This window comes from Myzus persicae, unplaced genomic scaffold, assembly GCF_001856785.1.
Source record: "Myzus persicae strain clone G006 unplaced genomic scaffold, MPER_G0061.0, whole genome shotgun sequence".
Classification (NCBI taxonomy): domain Eukaryota; kingdom Metazoa; phylum Arthropoda; class Insecta; order Hemiptera; family Aphididae; genus Myzus; species Myzus persicae.
In genome coordinates, this window is record NW_019102925.1 from 304,849 (window position 1) to 328,641 (window position 23,793).

Sequence of the window (23,793 nt, forward strand, 5' to 3'; positions counted from 1 at the left end):
TTTTAAATTGCTTCCACTCTGCAAACTAACTTTTTATAGTAGGTTGCACTTGAATAAATTAATGTTTCAAACACATTTCTGTTTGGCTTTAATTATTTTAGATTCTGAGCAGAGTAATATTGGTTTTACAATGTGTTTTTTTGTAGCTGAAGACACTTTTTGAAACATTAAAATGCTTTAATCTTCAAAGTTAAGGTTTGTTTTTGGTAGAAAATTGTATGTAATTGGTAGTTTGGAGGGGGTGGAGGCAAGGTTAAAAGTAAAAAATCTAATATTTTTCGTAAAAAAAACAAAAATAAATAAATTAATGGGAATATTTATGTAAAACATAGGTACATCAATGAGTTTCAAAATGTTTTATTGTTAAAAATAAAATATAGTAATAAACGCAGATACTTGAAATTTTCATCTGGCATTAATATTATCCTTTTCTAAACATTAAAGTATTTACAAAATAATTACTCTATTATAGACATTTGACATTTTTTTTTATCTATGTAGATATTATGTGTTTTAATTTAAAAACCTTAAACATTTAAAGAGGTTCCGCATAAGTTTTTTTTATAACAGCATCATAAATATATCAAAAATATATAATGTATAGTATTGAACTGTATAAGTTACCTAATACGTATATACGCTATGTTTTTGGCTAAAATTAGTTCAAATTATTCTAATATAGATATTGATGGAAAAACAAATTATACATAAAGCAATATAAATAAATTATAATATATCCTTAGATGATAAAGCTGACACCGTTTCCCTACAGAATCCACCTAAAAACCTTTACCTTTTTCTTGTGCAATGATCTAAATTCAAATTTAACATACATATTATATTGAACTAATCAATGGTGATCTACACATTACACTCAAATACTACTGTAGTACTATAATATACTGCATTCCCTGATTTTAAAGTAGACCAGAAAACTGCACGTAGTTGATATTTACAACTATATAGAAAAATATTGATGACTTGATATTATTGACAACTATTATGGGCAAATAATGTTTTGTATAATAAAACACATACATTTACTACTTCACCATTTATTTTAATTAATACGAGTTATGACTGAATACAAAATTGAACGATCTATACACGATTTCCCTTTTCACTTTGACTTTGGAAATAAACCATTGAATAAAAATATGTAGTGGTGTGTTAACGAGCAATATGTGTTGAATAAACATTAATTATAAATTGTATACGCATGAAGAATAGAAAGTAAAGGGTTTGTACTTAAATAATAATGATAATTTTTTTAACTAAAAAATATATAAATTAACAGAATGAAAAAAACTTTTGCATCCAAACTTTGTGGCATTCGGATTATTTTAATTATCATTATTTAATGAGAAAAAATATAAATATTGTATAATAGGCAGTTTTGTATATTTTTTCAATTTAAGGTTTTTGGATACATTTTAATTTTTTTTCGTTAAACTCAAACTCACATAAAACCTGTGTTACGGATTCTAATTTTGTGAAGTATCACATCGAAAGTCATCGATAAAAGGCTTTAAATAGCTCGTGTATAAGATAGGATGAGTTGTTAGAAATCTCAGGTGGTCATCAATTTTAAACCTTAATGTTAAGAGTGGCGTAATAGTGATAAACTGTGTCATCCGCACCATGTTAACTTTCAAAAACGTTTATCAAATTTCAGACATTTTCCACCGGACATTTTGAAACTAATATACACGTTTTTATCACATTGACAAAGAGGAAATCCAATATATTTAGAGGCGTTTTGCGAGGTGGTAGATTTGTAGAATTTATTTACGTCGAAATCCATAAAAAATACCATATAAAATATAGTGCTGAGATTACATATTTTAAGGGAGAGTTCCAAGAAAAAAAATGAATAAACCAAAATCAGAGCTTTGATTAATCGACAGGTGAGTCGTTCCCCAAGAAGGGAAGATAAAATTCGAAGAGGGACACCGAGGGTCTCCGCGGTAAGTAATCTGCCCGTTTAAACGGCCCAAAAGTTCATTATCGATTCAAATAAAAATAAAAATAATAAAATTAACACAGAGTCGGCCAAAAATGCATTTTTTAAAAAGAACCTAGTCAGGATGTGGATCAAATGATAAAGGAGCTTATATTCCAGTGGCTTCAACGGTGTAGCTATTAGAGTTTGACTGCAGTGGCGAGAGGAGGAACGGACGGTGGTTTAAAAACGCGGGCGAGGGGGACAAGATAAGCCGAGTCGAGAGAACGAGATAGACGGGAAAACGTATACAGATAGGAATGGAGTTGAATAATAATATTAAAAAGAGAAAAGTATATATAGTAGATGTAGCAAAAAAAAAAAAAAAAAACTGTGCAGTGGGGCCATCCATCATTTCGTGGCCAAACCAGCGAAAACAAAATGATAAACCGAACTCGTGAGGGTTGTGCGAAAAAAAAAATAAAAAATAAATTATATAAAAAAAAATTTCCCCCGTGATATGCAGTCGGAAAATAATTGCAACGCCACGCCACCGGTCGAAACGTTGCAGTTTTACCGGTTCATTAGAGCAGCCGCCCGTCTGCAATCAATGCTCGTTCATTATCTTGTCGAACAATGTGTTTGTGTGTGCGTGCGTGTAGGTGGATGGGTGGGTGTGTGTGTGTTTTTTTACCGACCCCTACTCTGGAATTCGTGACGAGGTAATACGTTAATTTTTTTTTTTACGACAACAATTTCCCGACGCGTTTGCGAACCGTTTTGTTCGTAGCGTAATCACCCGTGTGTGTGTGTGTGTGTGTGTGTTGTTTGTTTACGATACAAATTGCCCGTCTCGTTTCATACACGAAAATCCTTTGTGTGCATGGAGGTAGAAAAAAAAAATTACTAAGCACTGCGTGTGACAAATACACCCATCGACAGAAAGGTTATTCGGAGCGGGCAACACAGTAGACCTACGTTACACGCAAATTTGTTTTGTTTTGTGAGTGTTTTTTTATTTTATTTTTTTATGCCACGTATATATACAGACATTATTTCCCCCGGCGACCGACCGATTTTAAAGTTTATTAACGAGTTTCTGTTGCGCGTATGTACATTATTTGTGAAAATTATTTGATTGCAAAGTTAGTTGTATTGGCCAAGACCATTTTAGTTGGAAAAGTATTTGTCTCGAACTTTCTGATTTACGACTCTCGGCCAATTTCCACAGAATTTGGAGAGCACGGGCTTTGAGTAGAACCAATCCACCGCGTAAACTGTAGTTTTCCAACAAATATTGATCTAACGTTGCAAAATATTAGATTTCCACTCACAAGGTTTTAGTTATTATTTTATTTTTTATCTATATATAAAAAAGTAACAGAAGCCTCCTTTCTATATGTAAGTGGTCTGTTCTGTTTTATTCACTTATTTGTTTCCATCGGGAATAAAACTTTGTTGTTCGATACCATTAGAAAAAAAAATAGTCGCTTTTATATAGATAAGATTTTTGTTGACTAACAAAATTTAACTATTTTTACACCAGTTTTTTCGTTCAATTAAAAGAAGTATTACAATTATTAATACCTGCTCGTGAAATATATTATCCACTCGTCTATATAATATACTTGCGTTTTTTCATTGTAGTGAGACAATTATATTTTAGTGTAATTTATAATTATAACGTGCACTTCAATACGCAATTGAAAATAACACTGATAGAACTACTCTGATTGTATGTAAACAAAACAAAGTCCAATTATGAAAAAAAAAAAAAAATAGTATATTTTAAATATCTTGTTCTTTTTCATCTATAAAACTGTTTTTGTGCTAATGTATGAATTGTAAGTTTTTATCTAAAAATAATACTAATTTTTTATTCAGCTGCATCATGAACGTCGGTCGTTTTGAACACTTTATTATTGCATATTATTTTTTAATAATAAGCACAAACGCTTCGGTTTTAAAAAAATAATAATTATTATTATTAAGCCGACGAGGTGTTCATTAAAATTGATAGATACTTTAAAGTTTCAACTCGCGCCATAGAATTGACGAGGTAAGTATTAACTGAGTACAGACAGCACAAAATTATTGCAATAAAGTCTTGGAGCGTTTTAATGCGCTAATAAACATCGTTATGACGCGAACTGCGAGCGCACAACGACGTTAATTACTATCGAACGATCGTGTGCAAGACGAGTCTGCATTGAAATTTCACGAGCGCAAATCGCGCATTGTTCGCAGCGTATTTTCAACAATAAATTTGGCGGCAAAATCGGCACGATGAACGACACGAATGTCTGCGCATCAAACACTCCGCGCGTGTCATTGTTGTGCGTCGGGCGACATTTGTCACGCGTCGCGCGCCCGCCGCACAATAATAATAATATCGACGCACACAAGTGCCCTGCACAATATTTTATTCAGCTCCGCTGTATCCCATAACGATAATAATAATATACGTTCTCACATCGCGACGAAACTTATACAATAATATATCGAACGGATATGACTGTAATGGATATCCGTAGAATTCGAAAAGGCGTAGAGCCCGCGTACGCCTCTACCTGTACAATAATAATAATATAACGTGCGCGCCGCATCGCGTATACGTCGTTTACATTCTCGGCGATTAACATAAACACATAATATATAAGTGCTGTGCACATAGCATGTGTAGGCATTACACACACACACACACACACACACACACACACACACACACACACACACCCATATATGTGTATATCGTGTATTTATGTACATAGCGGTGCCCCGACTGCCGTGCGGTAAATCAGACGTGACGTATGCGAAAGGGTATTGGTTTCGCGCGACGGGTCGAGATAAAACGGTGTACATATATATATGTGTATATGGTTCACACCTAGGCTAATACATAATATTCTCCGTCACTGCGTGTATATGGAACGATGTGTATGTATAATATTAAATAGATTGTAAAGTGTACACACACCGCGTGGATATATGAGCACGTCGCATACGACTTATACGTATACCTAGACGGTTGTCTTGGAGTATTTTTTTTTTTTTTTTTGTCTTAACTTGTTGTATAGTTTAGTGTAGAGAGACCGTATGTGGCACGTGGTATGATATAACGACATCATCGTGACATTACATTGCAACACATGATGATATTGTGTTACACGCGCGCGTTACACAAAATGTTCGTCAGAGGCGTACGCGATGAAAAAAACTTTGGTCGAAAAAAAAAAAAACGAATTATCGTCGATAGAAGTTTCCAATAATTTCGATGGTATACACGGTGCAGTGGTTATTGATGTACGTTCAACGCTGTTTGACGTTTACCATAGCTGTATTAGGACGCTTCGTGGCCTGAGCGTTAATAAAGCAACTGTTATTTTATTTTTTAGTAATACAAGTCACTGTTGAGCTCGAAACCATAATACCATCACTTTCAAATTGTAGCATTAGGACCCGTCAAACAGTATGCTTTGAATGTACTACCGTAATCGTGTACAAGAACATAACTGCGCAGTGTTGAACGAAATATACCAAAGCATTTATCGTCCATCCATGCCTTGCTCTTGGCTATGTGTAGCCGTGCTCGTCCGTGTGCAGTCCAATATCATAACATATTCTTCGCCCCTATATGTATAAAATATAGCATCAAATCGATTGGATTGAGACTAATACCGTTTACTCCCTAGCAATGTTACGAATGGGCGGTCCCATGGGTCCCAACCACGCAGAAACGTTTTAAAAGTTTGAAAGTAGAATAATTGTATTATTATTTTATTGTTTATTGACTATTGTATGAAGAACATAGTTTTACATTTTCGTCAGCAGTAATAACGAGAACAAAGAGTTTTTAAATGAAAACCCCTCACAATGTCTTTTGAACGTACAAATTACGAGTGTCCGATGTCTACGTTAAAAAAACGTTTAGCCGCACTAAATTGGCCCCTCTACTTCGTTGGTCTAACGTGTTAACAACGGGTTCAGGTTCACAAGTTTATATTTTGTGTTTCATCGTGGCTGTCGATACTATCTACAGCCGTGCGTTCGACTAATTCGTAGTTCATCACAACAAAAACAATATTATTTTCGTTTGCCTAATATAATGATTGTATTGTATTGCAAATGCCGAATATCGATAAACTGACTATACTGAGTATTACTGGCATGCCTATTGTGTTTACAGCGTACCGTCTCTCGATAGTCTTTGACGATGCACTTTAAGTAAATGGTTACAGTAAACTATTGTCTTATTGTTAAATTATGAAAATAAAATACATTTTTGAAAGTAAAAACAATCTGTATCGTTCAAAACTTTGGCAATGATAAACCGTTTCCTGATACAAATGTACAAATAGTTACAGTTTCTATAACGATTAAATTACCATATCTGGCTCTCTTTTATAATTGCCCTTTCAATTATTTGTGGGGAAAAATTATTTTGGCGAGGAAGCTCCCCCTCTAACCCTCAACTAATTGTGCCTTTGGCCAGGGCAGGGCCGCCGTTATGGTTCGGATAGTTTGCCAGACCTCACCCAGTACGGCCCTGCCCCCCCCCCTTCTCCAAGAATTTAGATTTCATTTACTATCTCGTTCAGTTGACCGCAGTTCGAACTGCGGTCGATTGGCCCACTTCGTGCTGACGAAAGGCGGACATAATAATATTATATATAGAGACAGCCGGAAACCCGGGCAACAAGCCGTTCTCCCTTGCGGTAAGACTTCGCGGACTCGGGTTGAATATTGTTTTCGTACCGTTTTCGAGATTCGACGGCGCGCGAATGACGAACAGGGGAAGCGGTGCCATCCGGGTTGGGGTTGAAAACCGCGAAGGTCCTGTGCAAAGACGATCCTCACAAGTGACGGAAAGTATACGTCCTGTAACCCTGGTGCAGTGCACGCATAATATGGTGCTCCTAAACGCGTATTTAATACGGGCGGCAGCAATAGGACGTGCGATAATAATATAATACGTACATAATCTTCTGCAGCAGTGGCTGCGGCGGCGTCGTCTTTCATTTGTATTAAGTGTTAAGAGAGTGAAGCGATCGATAAGTCAACCAGCCGTGTGTGTTTGGGTGTGTGTTTGGGTGTGTGTGTGTGCGTGTGTGCGTGTGCGTGTGCGTGTGTGTGTATGTGTGTGTGTGTGTGTGTGCGTGGCGGTTTTCATCACGTAAAGTCGACGGTGGTTTAGGAGGGCCCGGTAAAGTGGCGGCGGGCGGGGAGCGAATTTGCAAAGTCAACAGGATCAGTGCGCGTCTCGCGGAAACTTGGAATAGGTTTTTTCGGTTTTCGATATGTGTTTCCGCAGGGTGCGTCTGCCCCTCCTCCTTGTTTGACTTTCGGTTTATTTATTTTTTCGCACACAAGCCCATTGTTTATCCACACAATCGCGCGCCCACGTGCATATCTTACGTATACGAATATCCCAGTAAACCTGGCCGGCAACGCCGACCGAGAAATGTAATAAACTGAAATTTGAAGTATCGTGGCGATAACCCAAAAGTTGGTGCATCGCCCAAGACGTATTCCCCGAAATAGATTATTAACTTTGTTGTTGCGCATCGAATATAATATTACAATAATATTATATTATACATTTGAAGGAATTTCTACGTGGAGGAGTGGCCGTTACCGGTGTGTTGTTTTTCGATACGTAAACAGAAATATATGAAACGACTGTTGCGTCATCTCAAATTGTTTTGAATAACGTCTTTTCTGAATAACTGTTTGTCAAATGTCAAAATTGTGTTTAATTTAATTATGAAGCTAAAAACCGTTATTGATACGCGTATGACATTTAAAATTAACAATATTAACATAATGCCAAAATGACGGTAAATGGCAAAAACTGTTAAAACAACATATTATAATGTTGATGTACGTCGATACGTTATTTCGAAATTAATTATTTAAGTTTATTTTAACGTATCTACATATTATGTTAAATCATAAACAATTTATTTGAAATACTTCCAGGAATTATTGAAAATCGACAAAACTATATTATGCACAAAGCTTGAATGTTTAATTTGTCATGAACCTAATTTAAGTTTTACTCAAATAGTTAAATCAGAATTTACAATATTCAATATTGATGTTGACTTTTCACAAAAGAAAAAAACAATAAACGACGAATCACAAAAAAAAATGTTTAATTAAATATATTATTTAGCCATTCAAGCGGAAAGTTATTGAATATCCAATAAACTTCATCTTAGAATATTTCGTTTAAAAAGATGAAACAGATTGTTGCATACTTAATAAAGTGTTTATTAAAATCGATCAAGAGGTTTAAATTAAACGTAGACTGTCAAAAATGTAGCAAAAGAAATCATCATGGAGTATGACATTGGACAAGCCATTCATGATTAGCATGCAATATGTGTGTTTAAGAATAATTTTGTTAAAATCTGATGGTTCAGTTTTTGCTATAAAAAACAAAAAAACACACACGCAGAGTACGATAATAATAACATTATAATGACCGTAATCAGGAAACCATAGGTAAGGCAAGGGTTAACGGCACGTAATTTGCATGAGGTCGGTCACTATATGGTCAGCGGCAAAATTAAATTTAAATATGACTAAAAGACACAAAAGTTTTTGATCCTCTGGTGTACTTGACAAATTATGTTTAATAAATTAGCATACATTTCTCTGTGATAAATTTATTTATGTTGCTGTTTTGTACGGTTGTTTGTTTTTTTGTTTTAACCAATTTAAATCCATTTTATCAACGTAATAGGGTTAGGCAGAAATAGCTATTCTTTAAATTACTTAACTCACAGTATTGACGGTGATGGTGATAGAGGACTACGTTGTGTTATTATTTAAAGGGGAAATTAATTTTACATAGTTGGAAACTACGTTGTAATTAGTGTGTTCGGTAACTCTAAAACTTGACGGTCACTTTATGTTATGCAAAAACTAAAATGTCAAGACTTTATCAAAAAAAAAAACTGTACTCGCACAACATGTGTCATGTTTAATTCAATGTGAGACCGAAGGCAAAAACTACTACATTTTTTTGTTTTCAGTATATAATTCACGTTATCAAAAACATCATTGTGTTTGGTGCTATTAAATTACATTAATATTATTAGTGAAGATATTTTATTCTACCTACAAATGAATATATTAATACGTCTGTTAACTGTTTAATAATTATTCAAGCCAACTATGAAACTTTTAATATTTATTCGTTTATTATGGCATCTAATTAAGTCAAACGTACTTTTTTTAGGGAGAACAGCTGCAACATAGGCCATTGAGTGTTAGGTGGTACATTAGGAAGTTCTTAGTATAGGTTAGAGTAGGTACAACCTATGTTGTGTGGTTGTAACACATTTTTGAGTATGTGTGGCAAGGATAATATGCTACTAAAAACCCTGGTGGTCACCCATCCAAGTGCTAGCAACGACAGCCGATACCTACACTCAGAGCGTTGATGCAGATTGAGCCTACAACCGCTCCTTGCCAAGCCACAATTATGTATCTACTTTTATAGATGGTTGATTTGTGAGAAGAGTATCTTAATTAATATAAGTGTACACAATATTTTTGGTTGTATGGAAGTAGAACAGTCACAATAAATCAAAAGTGGATAATTACCTGTAACTGATAAACTATAATAGGCACAGTACAACATTCTGATTATAATTTAATGGCTAATAACTAAATAAATATTCATGCTATGATTTTAACTATGTTACTATATTTATGTATAAAATATTATATTAAAAAACACACAAGAAATGTATTTACCATTTTTTTTCATTAAGACAAAAGAGCATTTAAAAACTAGAAACCTACCTATAATTTTTATACTTGACCTATACTTGAAGCATAAAACTATATAGTTTTTCAAAGAATAATTCTATTGCCTGGGCATTTTATTCGATTAAAATAACTTTTCTGTAAAATGTTTGGGTTAGTAATTATTTTTTTATTGCATTATTTTATTTGAAACTTTTAAGCTAACACATTTTTGTGTCTTGACGTATAATGCGCTGTAGCCATTCGTGTATACTAAAAACCCGAACAGAATGAATAAAAAAAATGATATACCTACGGCTATTGAGTTGCAGTAAAAATTTGCATTTAAAACGTGAAAATGTGTCTTCTGTTTTACCGGCAGACAGTTTTCTGTTTAACCGTAAACGATGACAACGAAAGCGAATTAATGACACGAGACCTGTTTTGACACATAACATTGTAAATCCGGAGATTAAACTTTTTTGGGATTAAAAAACTCGTCATACCGGACACACGAAAAAACTGACAAGTATCTCGGGCAAGTTTAGTAAATGATTCGAAAACAAAAAAAAGAAACTCAGGTTACAAGACAAGCTAAGCTTTGACCGTTCAAAAAGAAAAACGTCGTGAACAGAATAATAAGAGCAACAATATATTTTGGTCTTACGATTGAAACCACGGTGTTTAATGATTTCTTTTCTTTAGTTGTGTGAAACATGCAAACGACAATAATTGTTAAACATTTTTTTCTTTCTCAGTGGAAACATAGGTTCGTTTGCAATATTTTTCTTTATCATTCGATAATTATTTTTTATTTTTGTTTGTTTATTTCTTTTCTAAACGAGAAATATATTTTCTTACAGTTATTTTACTGACAGTAGTAAATTGGGTAGTTCACCTGTTAAGTCGGCTGCAAAAGTGAATATTATATTGCACTCCGAAATAATTTTTTTTAGTTAGCCAATTGACTAATATTATATTTTTTATCAAGAACCATATTTTTTTAAAAACTAATTTGATATTTATGTAAGTACTTGTGGGTACAAATTTGAGATAAACACATATTTAAATATAAAATCAGTGTATTGTCATGACGAATTTTGGTAGAGCTCAGACGCATTTAATTTTTAATGATTTGATTTTTCCTAACAAACTCAAAACACAGAGAAGTATTTCAATTAAAATATGTAAAATATAATAAAACTAATCCAATTTAAAAACCGCAAGTTTGGGCATAATAACATTATTATTTTCTTTACACTTCGCGTAGTGTATAATAAAACCAAAAATGTATACTTAAGTATTTTAGTTACATAATTTAATTTTGCAGTGGTTTGTTCGAAATTTATTTAAAAAGTAATTAATATTGTCCGTTAATTAAATAAAGCACACAAATTAATTAATATGGGGTTGGGAAGAAATAAAAATGATCATAATAAGCTCTAAAAAGTTTTGGTTCGAAAAACTTTTCCACGTCTCTTGGAAACAGATCGACACAATGAGATTTTACATTTAAAAATTCGAAAAACCAAAAAAATAATTATACTTTTTTGCAACTCAGGAGTACGCATAAGGGCAAAAAATCCCGTGCGGACTAGGGACACATCCCGAACTGCAGCGGGTTTATGTGAATATTTTGTTTAGACAGTATTTCGCGTCTTTTCAGGCGATTAACGTATTTTTTTCTCTGCCGATTTATGTACAGTACATGAACACGCAGTATGATATGTACATATTAATATCGTACCTACACGACGACTACAATATTGTCGTTGTAATATAATCATAGAACGACTTTGACGGTTAACACTCCTCGCGTGCACTCACTATATGCAGGTTATGTGCGCGGGTGCAGCCATGTGCACCAAGTGACAATAATAATATTACAATTCAGTAATTGGCAAAGTTACACCGGTGCAGAGTCCGTTCTGGCAGTACATGTGAAATATCATAATATTATACGACATAAATACCATTATAATACGGTATTACGTTCTGTGCTTACATTGTATCGTCACAGAATATTTCTAGAAATGACATACTTATTGCGAGCATCATACTCTTATTATTATAATTGGTGGTGGGTGGCGGATTTTCTGCACCAGCGCCTCGAAACATGTGGTCCCTGAACAAAGACAGTTGCCATTGTTGTTCTACTCTTCTAGCGACTCCGAGTTGAAAAAAAAAACAAAAACAATTACTATAATGTATAGTGTGAAAAGCGTTAAATAAGTTTGGATTTATCTCCAACGTCGTATGTTTTGGCTTGTTCTCTGGTGTCAACTCCATACTGACTGAACTCTCGAATCTAAAAATCGAGTTTTATATTTTATAAACTAAGAATAGGTACAGCACGATGCATTGTGTACATTAAAATATCGAACAGATTGGTAAGACGTGTGTGTCGTCACACCACGAAGAACACCGAAGGAGTACAAACCCATCGATATTCCGGAAATATGAAAACGAAAAAAGTTCGTAAACGGTTTTAGAAATAAGTAACGGTTTTGCAGGAACTAAATAGAAATCAAAACTGACGCGTTACCGTGCCGCTACTGCGGGTAGGTCAAACGTCAGCGGGATCAAGAGGGTCTAGGTGAAGGGGGTTGAAGTTTAGCAGAAGTATGAATTTTGGCCTCCTGACGACTGAGGTCTCTCGCGATATCCTCCGGCGGCGCGGCGGTGGATACTCTGTGCGTGGAAATGAGCCATGGTGGCGGCGGCGGCGACGGACGCTTCACTACAATGGGAACGTAATTTACGATCGAGTCCCGAAGGTGCCAACCGACGAGCGCCACGCAGCGTTGCATTATACACGGAGGGAGACTGCCGGCTGCTCATCCCCGAAAACTTTGCGGACCCATTGTCCCGGCGAACCGCTCGTAAAACTCTAGCGTCGGATGCGCGATGACTGCGTTTCTGCGTTGGTCGTGTTGTACGAGCCGATCCAAAACACGCCCCCCGCCCTCGCTACCGACGTGCAAAGGGAAGAAACCTTGACAACAATAATAATAATTATAATAATAATAATAATAATAATAATTATTATTATTATTATTATTGAACTCGTCCTCGCCGCAAAGTCTCTGGAGACGGGTCAGCTGGGACGGATATGCAAATGCCCGTAATACGGATATCATATAACTAGGAGGTACCTACTCGTACATTATAATACATTTAAACTCCATAAAATGTATACATATTACATGTATAAATATATATAGTATATATAGGCACGTATTCGCTCAAACATGTTATACTCGCCACCGTCACCGCATGTATTGATGTATAATGACATATTATATGGGTCAGTGTTGTTTTAACTCTCTGGCGACCTGGTTTACTCTTACCTATAGTCTATAAAAAATAATGTGTTTTATTACATTACGACGTATACTAAATTATACCGGTTCAGAATATAATATAATATAATATACTATTGCTATCATTCCAGAGTTCCTGCCAACCTCCCACGACCTATAGTTAACCTAACATATAATTATCATCTGGGAACTGTTGTACAGCGATGTCTTCCGACCGTCCGAACATTTCACCAATGCATATTAGAATATTATTGCGATTCACAACGTAGGTATTTAAAATATGATATTATTTCGTACACACATTATACTACATAAATACACGCATAAAATTATACTCCCGTGTTTCCGATTGATCGCAGAATTTTATTTGGTCAAGTTCGATAACCCTATTGCATAAGGCACAGTTCTAAGAGAACTGACCATTGGTTAGGTAAGGTACTCATAGAAGCTCAAATACCTCTTAAAGTTACATCTTATAAATTCACCCGTACATATAATAATATTTATTTAAATATTAACGATGAGATTGCGTTCGGTCTGTCGTTCTGCTAAAATAAAAACTATCTATTGCTATACTATACGTATATCATACGATTCATTATTCGAAGACAAACAGCAATTTTCCAAAACTCAACAATTAAGCAAAAAAAGTCTATAAAGTTCACACGTAAAAAGTTAAGTTTGCAGAGATTAGCTTTCAACTTAATTAACACCTAATGAATAATGTAAGTTTGTGGACAATAATTGTTATTAATCTTCTAACTAAACTCCAGTATATTTCAAGTAATCAAGTCTGAATTTACAATGTATTCATACATACATCTATTTCTTTTCAAAGTGAACAAATGTTTGTCAAATAAATATTCAACGTAGACAAATGAAAAAGTATATTTTGTTTACCCAGATTGTGGAGACTGTTTTAATCAAATAACATAATAATGTACGCGACTTATTGTACCATATACGAACAATTTAATAATGTACTACAGTAGTGTATTCAGGCGTTTCAAACATTTTCAATTTAAAAACGATTGCGAAATTTCAAGGTTTAAATGTTAATATAAACGAAAATAATAAGTAAGCAAATTTACCCAAAAGAATAATAATTATATGTGCACTACACTTTTAACTGTCGCAAAATTTACAATTCGAACAAGACGATGCTCACGACTTACGTAAATATACCCCGCGAACAACATTGGAAAACAAATATATAAATACAATTTATTATAGTCTTAGTAATTTCGTGGTGAATTAATTTCTGAAGAAAATTAAATTCGAGAGTTTCGCAGTTAAATAAACTCCGCAGCAGCGTAATTGATCCCTGTAAAATGCATATATATATATATCATATTATATAAACATCGAATCTGTTTCGTTTTCCGGATGCCTATATAAAACGGGCACTCTTCTATATACGTATACTTTAGGTGTGTATACGCGTCTTAAGTCAAACTAAATACTTGAACGATGTGATTATTTATTAAACACCACCGCGGGAGGCGATCTGTTCCCGTGGCCGCTGAGGTGAAAGAGATTAAACAATAATAATATATAATTGCGTCTGCTTAACTTTCGTTCGACGTCGTCATTATTCTCACCACTATACTTTTACATCGCAAGTTATATACGCGAACACGGCGTGGACAGTTTTTTTTTTAAATTTCATTTCCCGGGTTAATATTTAATATTTATATATCAAGCACGGCCTTCGTCGTCGTTATAATATTAACGAGGGATCCGAGACGATTCGCGGCGCTGATAACGACCCATGCATAATACATCGAGACGTCGAGAAATTTTTAATTCCGCCTGTAAGAAGGCCGAACAAACAAACCGACGGCGGCGGCAGGTGCTCCGGTTCATTTAAACAATAATATTCCAAACGTCATTCCTTCGCGCTCGATGCGGTTGCACGGGAGAAAAATACAGATAAAACGTACGGATAATTGGTTTAGTTACGGTCAGAGGAAATCCAACGAATTTACGCCGTTCGGCAGTGCGCGGGTGCGACAATACCGCAGCTGAGCAGAACGATTTCATTCCGATTTCATAACGCGCCACCGAGTTTTTGTACCACAAGTTTACACTTGTTACTGTACTTCAAAGGTTCGATTACGACCGCCACCGTGGCAGAGCGATTGGAGTGAAATGGTGAGCGTGTCATGGAGAACTGACGAAACAGTCATTCTACTATTGGCACACATACACTGACATTGCCTTGGAGCGCGCATCCAGCGGGTGCTCGGACGGACTCTAAAATTTTTGGAGCGCCATTATAAAGGCAAAACGAAATATCCGATTTTTACAGGCGCGGTGAACATGACAATATTTTTATTCAATAGTTGTACGAGCATTGTAGTATTCCGCGCACGAAACGATCGCACGGATTCGAAATTTTTAACTTTTTTTCATCTACCTATAACTCGGTAAAAAAAAAAAAAAAGGTTAGCTGCATGGTTGACCGCGCTTTTGGTTACACATCACACATGCAGACATTTCGATCACCCGCGAACGGCACATAATCGTGTGCTCGAGCTAGCGTACGTATAACAATAAATATAATGATGTGCGAGCAATATAATATGGTGCTGCAGCAGGTCACGAAAACAATGCGCGAGACTCTCGTGTGCTGTTGTGTATTATATCACATGTGATATTATTTTTCTTAACACGTATAATGTATAGCTCGTGCACAGGATTCTGGAATAGATCCCGCACGGTGATTACTTTGTGCGCACACGGGGCGTATCACGGCCGAAATTCGAGTCATAAATATAAAGTTGCCGCGGATCCTGTTTAGGAAAATTACTCCTTGCACGGCGAACATTGACAATGACGGAAGCCCACACATATATATGTATATATATATATATATATATATACGTCTGTGTAACGAAACGGCGAGGCGGTATTTTCCGCTATTCGTTTTGAATAAATTTAACTTACCGTTTTCGCGTCCGCGTAATATATTTTATACATTGTATATATTATTTCGGAACCGTCAGACTTTCGCATACCTATACCGCGGCGGTGGAGCTAGAGTGAAGAACGAAACTACTTGTGCCGAAACGAAATCGTTTCGATTCCGGGGAATCCTTGATGTTCACTCGGCTATAATATACTGCGAGTACGTTGTACTGAAATAATATCCGAAAAGGAGGAAACGCCGCTATATTGTTTCATTCATACACACGCGTACTTTAAGAGTAGGTAAGCACGGAAGCCTAGGGATACTCGTCCTGCACAATGCAGACGTCGGTCCTGCGGCGGTAACTAGGATTTAATATATAGTCACGAGGAGTAGTTTCCTAGAAAACCAAAGTTCAAAATAAATCATTCGCAATCCACAACGAGAACGTCGTTATAGAGTTATTAAGTTATAGTCACGAGGAATCGAACTAGATCAATCCTAAACCACGGAGTTAAATAATCGTCCTCCTTACCTCGTCATTAACGACCGAAAGTAGACAACGAAATAAAAATAATGATTTATATTTTATAACTGTTTTAAGCTTATATTATGATGCAAATAATGTCTATAAAATAGCACTATCAATAATCTTACTGAGGTGTGGTGTGGGGCGGCGTTAAGCTTTAGTGACAAAACGTCTTTTGACTTCTGAGTGCAAGCACCAGCAGATGTTTTAAGTTCCCGGATGGGTGACCACCCGTTTTTGTTTTTTTGTGACAAATCTTTGACACACATACACGTATACACGTGTTCGCAACCGTACCCTCCCCCACAGTAAAACCGGCTAATAACCATTCAGTGTATGCTAAAAAAAAAAAACTTTGGTATTTTAATATTTTCTTTCTATATTTTTTTTTAAACTAAATTATTAAAGACTCAGACTAGCGAAATCTATTCTGCGTCATTGTCGACCTTATTTGATTCTCATCAGTACATATGAACTCGTAAATGGCACAAATGTAATAAACCAATATAAACATATAATTCATGCACAATGTAATATATGACTACCTGGGTATTAATTAATTTATACATTGAACCCATGACAGTTTTTTTTATTCAAAAATTTGGATATTAACCTGCGACTAAAAACTTCTACGGCACCAATAAAATCGAGAGGAACGCGATCGACTTTTGAAGCACTCGGAAATTGATCATAAACGAACGCCGTTCGGCGGCGCTCGAATGAGGGAGTGCTTAATATTATGTAAACAGTTTCTATTTACTGCAGCTCGTCTTGGCCTGCATTGTCGTCGGACAATATGCGCTCGTTAAAGTCGTCGCGCGTTTAATCGTTTTACAATATTATATTACTATGCAGCCAAAATTGTTATTATTGTCACTCGTCGTATCATGGCCGTACGATAACGGCGGACCACTTCTCTACGACTCAGCGTTGTGTCAGTTTTCGACGACGAGACTCACGGTGAGGATCGGGAGCTCTTTACGACATTAACATTAATTAACGACGACGACGTCATCCAAATTCGACGTGCACTACCTATCAGGGTAGGTATGTGCGGTAACCAACGCGCGTGTAGGCAGTCGTGGAAAGTGCGTAAACCTCGCGTGCCGAATATAATATCATTCTATATAATATATGTATAAGTACGTAAAAGTCGTACGGTGCGTGTACCACGCACTTTTCAGGTCACAAACAGTATTGTAATAGGTTTATATATACTATTATTTCTTCACGATATACTGCCAGACCAATTTCGAATAGAAACGTATAATAACTAATAAGTATATTATTTTGGTGCGATCGAGAAAAGAAAGATGAAATTTCTGGGCAAAACTTTTCGAGTCAACGCCACTGATCAACGACACTCGGCGGTCAATCCGACATCGGCGGGCCGCGCAATAATAAACAACCGGACGGACGTGACGGACCGCCACCGCCGCTTCAAGTCAAAAGTTTGTGCGATTTTTTTTAATGAAAATATAAATAATCTACGTAGCAGGTATACGACATGGACAGACAGTATAGTGTAGAGGTATATACTTACGTATTACGTACCTACGCCGTATAATACGTATATAGTGACAGCGACGGGTTCTGACGTTTAATGTCCGAAAACTTTTTTTTTATTTTTTTTCGTTTAGTTTCGGGTTCTCCCCGACCCTCCTCCCCTGGGACCTGACGGAAAGCTCGCGAACACTATTCACTGTACGCGCGTGTGTGTGCGTGTGTGTGCGTGTGTGTGCGTATGTGGACGACGCCGTTGCCGTCAATGTCACGGCCGACGGCGTGCGTACAAGGCAAACCGCGGGGAAAAATTGCCTGTTTTTCACTGGAAACGGCTCTCGGGGGACGACCCCGAAACGGTATATACGTCAGCGTAATTTCCAAGAACTTTTTCACCCTCCCCTCGTCTCCCGACGCACCGTCGACCGTCTCCGTCCCCGGGGTGCACTTTCCTCGCCCGCGCCAACGCTTGTCCTGCAGGTACCCACGGCCACCGCGTGTCCGAGACCAATTCATTTCGAGGAGCCCGAGCCAGTATTTTATATATAAATCGTGTACCTCACACACCCGCCGGGCCCGTCCGCCAGCGTCATAGTTCCGAGATGCGGCGATACAGCCATCAAGCGCCGTGCCCACTCCCGCAGCAGCTATACTTATTTCCGTCTGAGAACATATTTTACCATTTATATATTATATAGCCGTATACATATACGTGTATATTTTACAGCCGCAACACGATATAACAACAACACTAATAATAATAATAATAATAATATGATCCCACGAGGGTCGATCGCAGCTCGTTTTATTGCGCGCACGTCTCGACCCGAGATGATAACGGCCGTGCACATACGTATAATATAAGACACGACGAATAAACACAGACGTGGACGTCCCCTGCGGAAGTCAATATATAGGTCGAGTGAGCCCGATACGGATCGCGAATTCATTTTTCTCTTAATATTATGACTCGTCTGTGAGACTAGCGATAGCTGATAACATCGCCGGCTGACATTCCAAAATAATACAGGCCGGAGTACTTACTAATCACTGATTACGACTGTCGACCAAACAAACAGAAAGTCATACCACGCAAGGACAGAGTAATTTATATTATAGTTGTTGCGAGACGGCTAATTCATTTTTTCCAGGCACATTCATACCTCCACGTCATACCTGCTCGTGACTAAGAATGATAAAATACTAATAGTCGGCTAGTCACCACATAGCCACAATCGCACAAAATATCAATCTTTACAGCCGAAAAGTGGTCAACCCCCTCCCCTGATAAATATGAAATCAGTGTAAACTTTTTCACAGTAATATTACTGAATAAAATTAGTAGGTGGATAAATATTTTTTTGTTTATTAAAATCGCGAACTGTTCAAAAACAAACGAAACTGTCACACAACCAAATTACCCGTTTACATATTATGAATTATTATTGTTGAAAGGATAGGTCGATAACTCAACAGTGTTTATAACTTGGAATTCGATTTGTATAGGACTTCAAAAAATATTTTGCTTAGGAATATTAAATTTAAAATGCATCTTGTTATGTCGAAAAAGTATAAAAACTTTAAAAAAAAATAAAAATGTTGTCTTTCAGTGACCAAATATTAATGTAAAAAAAATGTTTATTGAAAAAATGAGTATAGAAACTTAAATATTTCAGTAATTTTGTTTACACTGTCTTACTGTAGTATTATGTGACAGTCACACAACTTCCCACTCTCGTTCTTCATAAAAATATGTTGTGCATTGTTGCTACTTTACAATAAATGTTGATTAAAATATAAAATACCAATCTACAATATTATTTTAGTCCAATTGTAGCAGTAAACCTCCTGACACCAACTAACCATCCACACGTCCGTCATTTTGCCCCCCCCCCCTCCACTGCACCCAATTTGGCCCAAACTATCCTTAATTCATTCCCACCATTCTTCCTGAAAATAAAAGCCGTACGCGTATTCTTTCGCTGCAGGGCGAGCTCATTTTCCTCGTCCGACCTCGTTACAAAACCACCACATTATTCCAAGCTCCAACAGAACTTTCTGCCCGACCACACAATTACAAGGGTATACAATCCCAACTCGATACCATACAATACATCGCACCGTACACCAGTTTCTAGGTATGAACCGTTTTATTAATTATCTATTTTAAGTATAAACATACTAAACAACGAAGTAAATGCTTAACCGCCAACCATATTATTATAATATATTTATACATATATGTTTTTAAGAAGATGTTTTCAGTATTTTTTTTTACATTTCCAGTATTTGAGCCACTTGAATTATTTATCCTGAAATAAACCGAACAAGTAGCATTTAAATTTTTGATCTATTAATATTAACATATAAAAATGTAACAACCACGGCATGGTACTATTAACTGTAATACTACTATATAACTATAATATTATATATTGGGTATAAATTATTAAGTTAGGGTCGATTTTGGAGGTAACTTGATGGTTAAGAATTTTCAAAAGAAAATTATTTACTTAAACAAAAGCTACTTTATAAGGAAGATTTTAAGTTTAACATATTTGAGTTTGGTATGGGTTCGTTCATCTGCAGGAGAATTTCACAAGACGATGCACGTGCGAGAACAGAAAATTTATAATATAATACGTAAAATATATATTATGACGTATACATGTTAAGCACGCGATTTTATTTAGACTAAAAATCGAAGGTATTAGAATATTATATTCAGTATATTGCTATATAGTGACGCGTTATTTTCCGAACAGCATCGCCCGGAATTTAATCCAAGTTTTTCATATACTTTCGAAAGTGTACACTATTTTTTCTCTATATTTTCTTGACATCAGTCCCCGGGGCTACACCAATACCTAATTAACAAAGTGGGAATTTCTTAAGGAATATTGTATTAATATATTAATAACAATAAACAGGTTATTACTGATATCCTTTGAGATGGATTGAAAATCTCCGCCACACTATAATATATGTATCTAATAAATATAGGTTCCTACCAAGCACTAAGAAAATAAAACGAACCTCATAGCTACTTCTCCTTAAGGTTGTATACATTTTATTAACAATGAAACAATTCGTGTAGTCTTAAGTTGTTTTAAACGTAAATTAAAAAAAAAATCTCTACTCTATAAATATAAAACTCATCGATAAATATGATGTAATGAAAATCTTGAGTACACCATAAAAAAACTTTGTATTTCATTGCTACTTTAATAATACAAAACAATGTTATTCTTTGTGTAATAGTAATTATTAACAAACTTCAGTACTTTTTTTGACTTCCACATTTATAATAACTAATCGAAAATTATATTTTCATTAAATAAATACTATATTTTTAATTATTCTTCAAGTAAAAAATCGAGAACAGATTTTTATAAGTTAATACTACCTATATTATACTACGGTACCAAATAACAAAAGTTAAGTTATTTATATTATTAATATTATTGTTATGTTTAAGTTGAACACGATGTTTGTACTTATGTTATGTTTTCTAATTTTATTGTTATAATATTATTATTAAAATTGTGTAATCACGTTTTAACATTTACTTGCGACCATTAACAGCGATTCCTTAACAAATTAACTTTCCAACTTACCATACTTCTATCTACGTCGAGAATGAAACAACTCTCAAATAGTCTTAATTAATAACTTTAATCCTCAAATAGGACGAACAAAGAATAACGTTTTTGAATCATCAAGTTAGACAGACATTATCAAATGCTATTAAGACATACAACATTATAATATATCGTTAATAGAAAATGAATAAATATTCTAAACATTCTCATTTTTAGAATAAGTAAGTCACTTATTCATATCATAAATATTATATAAAACTGAAAATCAATTTAATTGGCATTTTAGATTTAAAAAAAAAACAACATAATAAATACTCAGTAGTGATTATGACGTCTTAAATTACTTATAATATTAAACAAAATACTATCATCTTTGCTATCAAATATAATAATACTTTGGTACAACTATAAACCATGCAACGCAAAACCTTACAGAATTGTATAAATGATTTGCATAAAAATATGAAGTTCAACATGGATCGTCAAAAATGGTGATCACGTTTTACCGTTATGGCAGAAAACAGTATATAATATGGTTCGGAGGAAAATATATTGTTGAGTTTATACATTGAAATGTTAAAATTACGGGTTAAAATTTCACGTTGAAATACCATGATCAAGCCCCGCAGAAATATGTTATAAATAATAGCTTTCATGTCGGTACTGAGAAAAACATTCACATCCGGAATTTTCGCTCCTAAAACTATAGGCGCATATGATTTATATCCCTGAAAGGATACGATTCGTATTCACATTTATTTTCATTAAATAAACCATAGTGTAACCGGTGACTTACATAAAAGTTATATTGTAATAAAAAAAAAAATGTAATATTTGAAGACGATATAAAAATGAATGAATTGAAAATTTATAATACAGTCATCGACTTTTAAATCAATTTTAAAAGGGACAAATTAAACTTTTAAAGACTGAAGAAATATTGCTGATCCGTTGTCTAAGGATAGTAAATTGAGTATTTGTGTTCTGAAGTGTGTAAAAAACCCAAATTATAATTTTATTAAACACACGAAAAACAGATTTATATGTTTTATTCATTTTAATTGAATATAGTATAAACATTTATAAAATATAATATTTTTAATCATTATATTATGACAATAGCTTGAAAATCGTCATCGTATTATCAAAATATTTAATTAATTACAAACACTTAAAAATTAGAGGGATAATTCAATAATATCGTTTTTATTCCGAGTTCAACATAATATCTATTTTTTAATTCACTGCATATTATATTACAAATGCACGTCGACAACAAATTCCAATTTTGTGTTAAATTTTTAAGTTTTGTATTCACAGCAAAATCTACCATATTTTTGATTGATAAACTCCCAAATATAATACTTTCTATTCCCTAACAACTATTGACGATCGACAAAACCCGAACGCCAAAAAAACAGTGTAATATTTAATGTTAATAAACAAAAATGTATAACTCTGTAATTTTAATTTTATCGATATTTTCAGAAAAATATTCGGTTATTAATCGCGTAGAATTAAAAATATACTGGGTCATTGCTTTTTATTTTTTTTGTACTTCAATATTTTCAACTACACTGTGGATAGATCCTACCCAATTCTTATATTCACTATTTAAAGTTAGTATAATTATACTAACTATACTTTGGTTGCCTAGCGTTGGGTTTTTGTCGCACTGCGGACACAATCTGTAACCGTATACTTTCGAATATTTTCATATATTTTACTACTGCTGTAGCCTGTAGGTATGTACAGGCTATATTTAATTTCTAATTTCATACCTACATTTAAATATTTATTTTTAAATCGTTAATTACTGCAATTTGTAATGGTTGTTATGGTATTTATAAATTTCAATTAAAGTTGTATTTCGTTAAAATGACATTCATTTTGTTGTCCTTATACACATCGTTCGCCCTTCTACGTGATCACTGTAAAGAAATGGCATTGAAAATTGTCATCATTTTCATATATGAGCACATTGCGGCTTACAATGGGACAACCCTCTCTCGGGATCCATTTGGAGTATTTTGAACCTGTCATATTCAATATGTCACTGCTCACGATTAAACTGCAGTAATTGATTTTAATGTCTACTGAAAAATGATTCATCATTATGTTCCGTGAAATTGTTCACTCATTTTTGACCATTTCGGATTAATAACAACGGGGCCGTGTTTGTATGAGGTAGGTACTTGTCTCACGTCTCGTGTTTTTTAGCACTT

At 34.8% G+C, this 23,793-nt stretch overlaps 2 protein-coding genes across 3 annotated transcripts in view; one reads left to right on the forward strand and one right to left on the reverse strand.

Annotated features, from left to right (window-relative positions):
• Positions 1-23,793, reverse strand: part of LOC111033413 (semaphorin-2A) — a 373,923-nt gene that overhangs the window by 300,635 nt on the left and 49,495 nt on the right. The window lies entirely within an intron of this gene.
• Positions 17,248-23,793, forward strand: part of LOC111033411 (uncharacterized family 31 glucosidase KIAA1161) — a 92,374-nt gene continuing 85,828 nt past the window's right edge. The window contains exon 1 of one of the 2 annotated variants that reach the window (XM_022314123.1): positions 17,248-17,914. In XM_022314123.1, coding sequence (XP_022169815.1) covers positions 17,777-17,914 — 138 coding nt within the window. In that variant the 5' untranslated portion in view covers positions 17,248-17,776. The remainder of the gene's footprint in view (positions 17,915-23,793) is intronic. The other variant, XM_022314122.1, reaches the window with a different exon arrangement.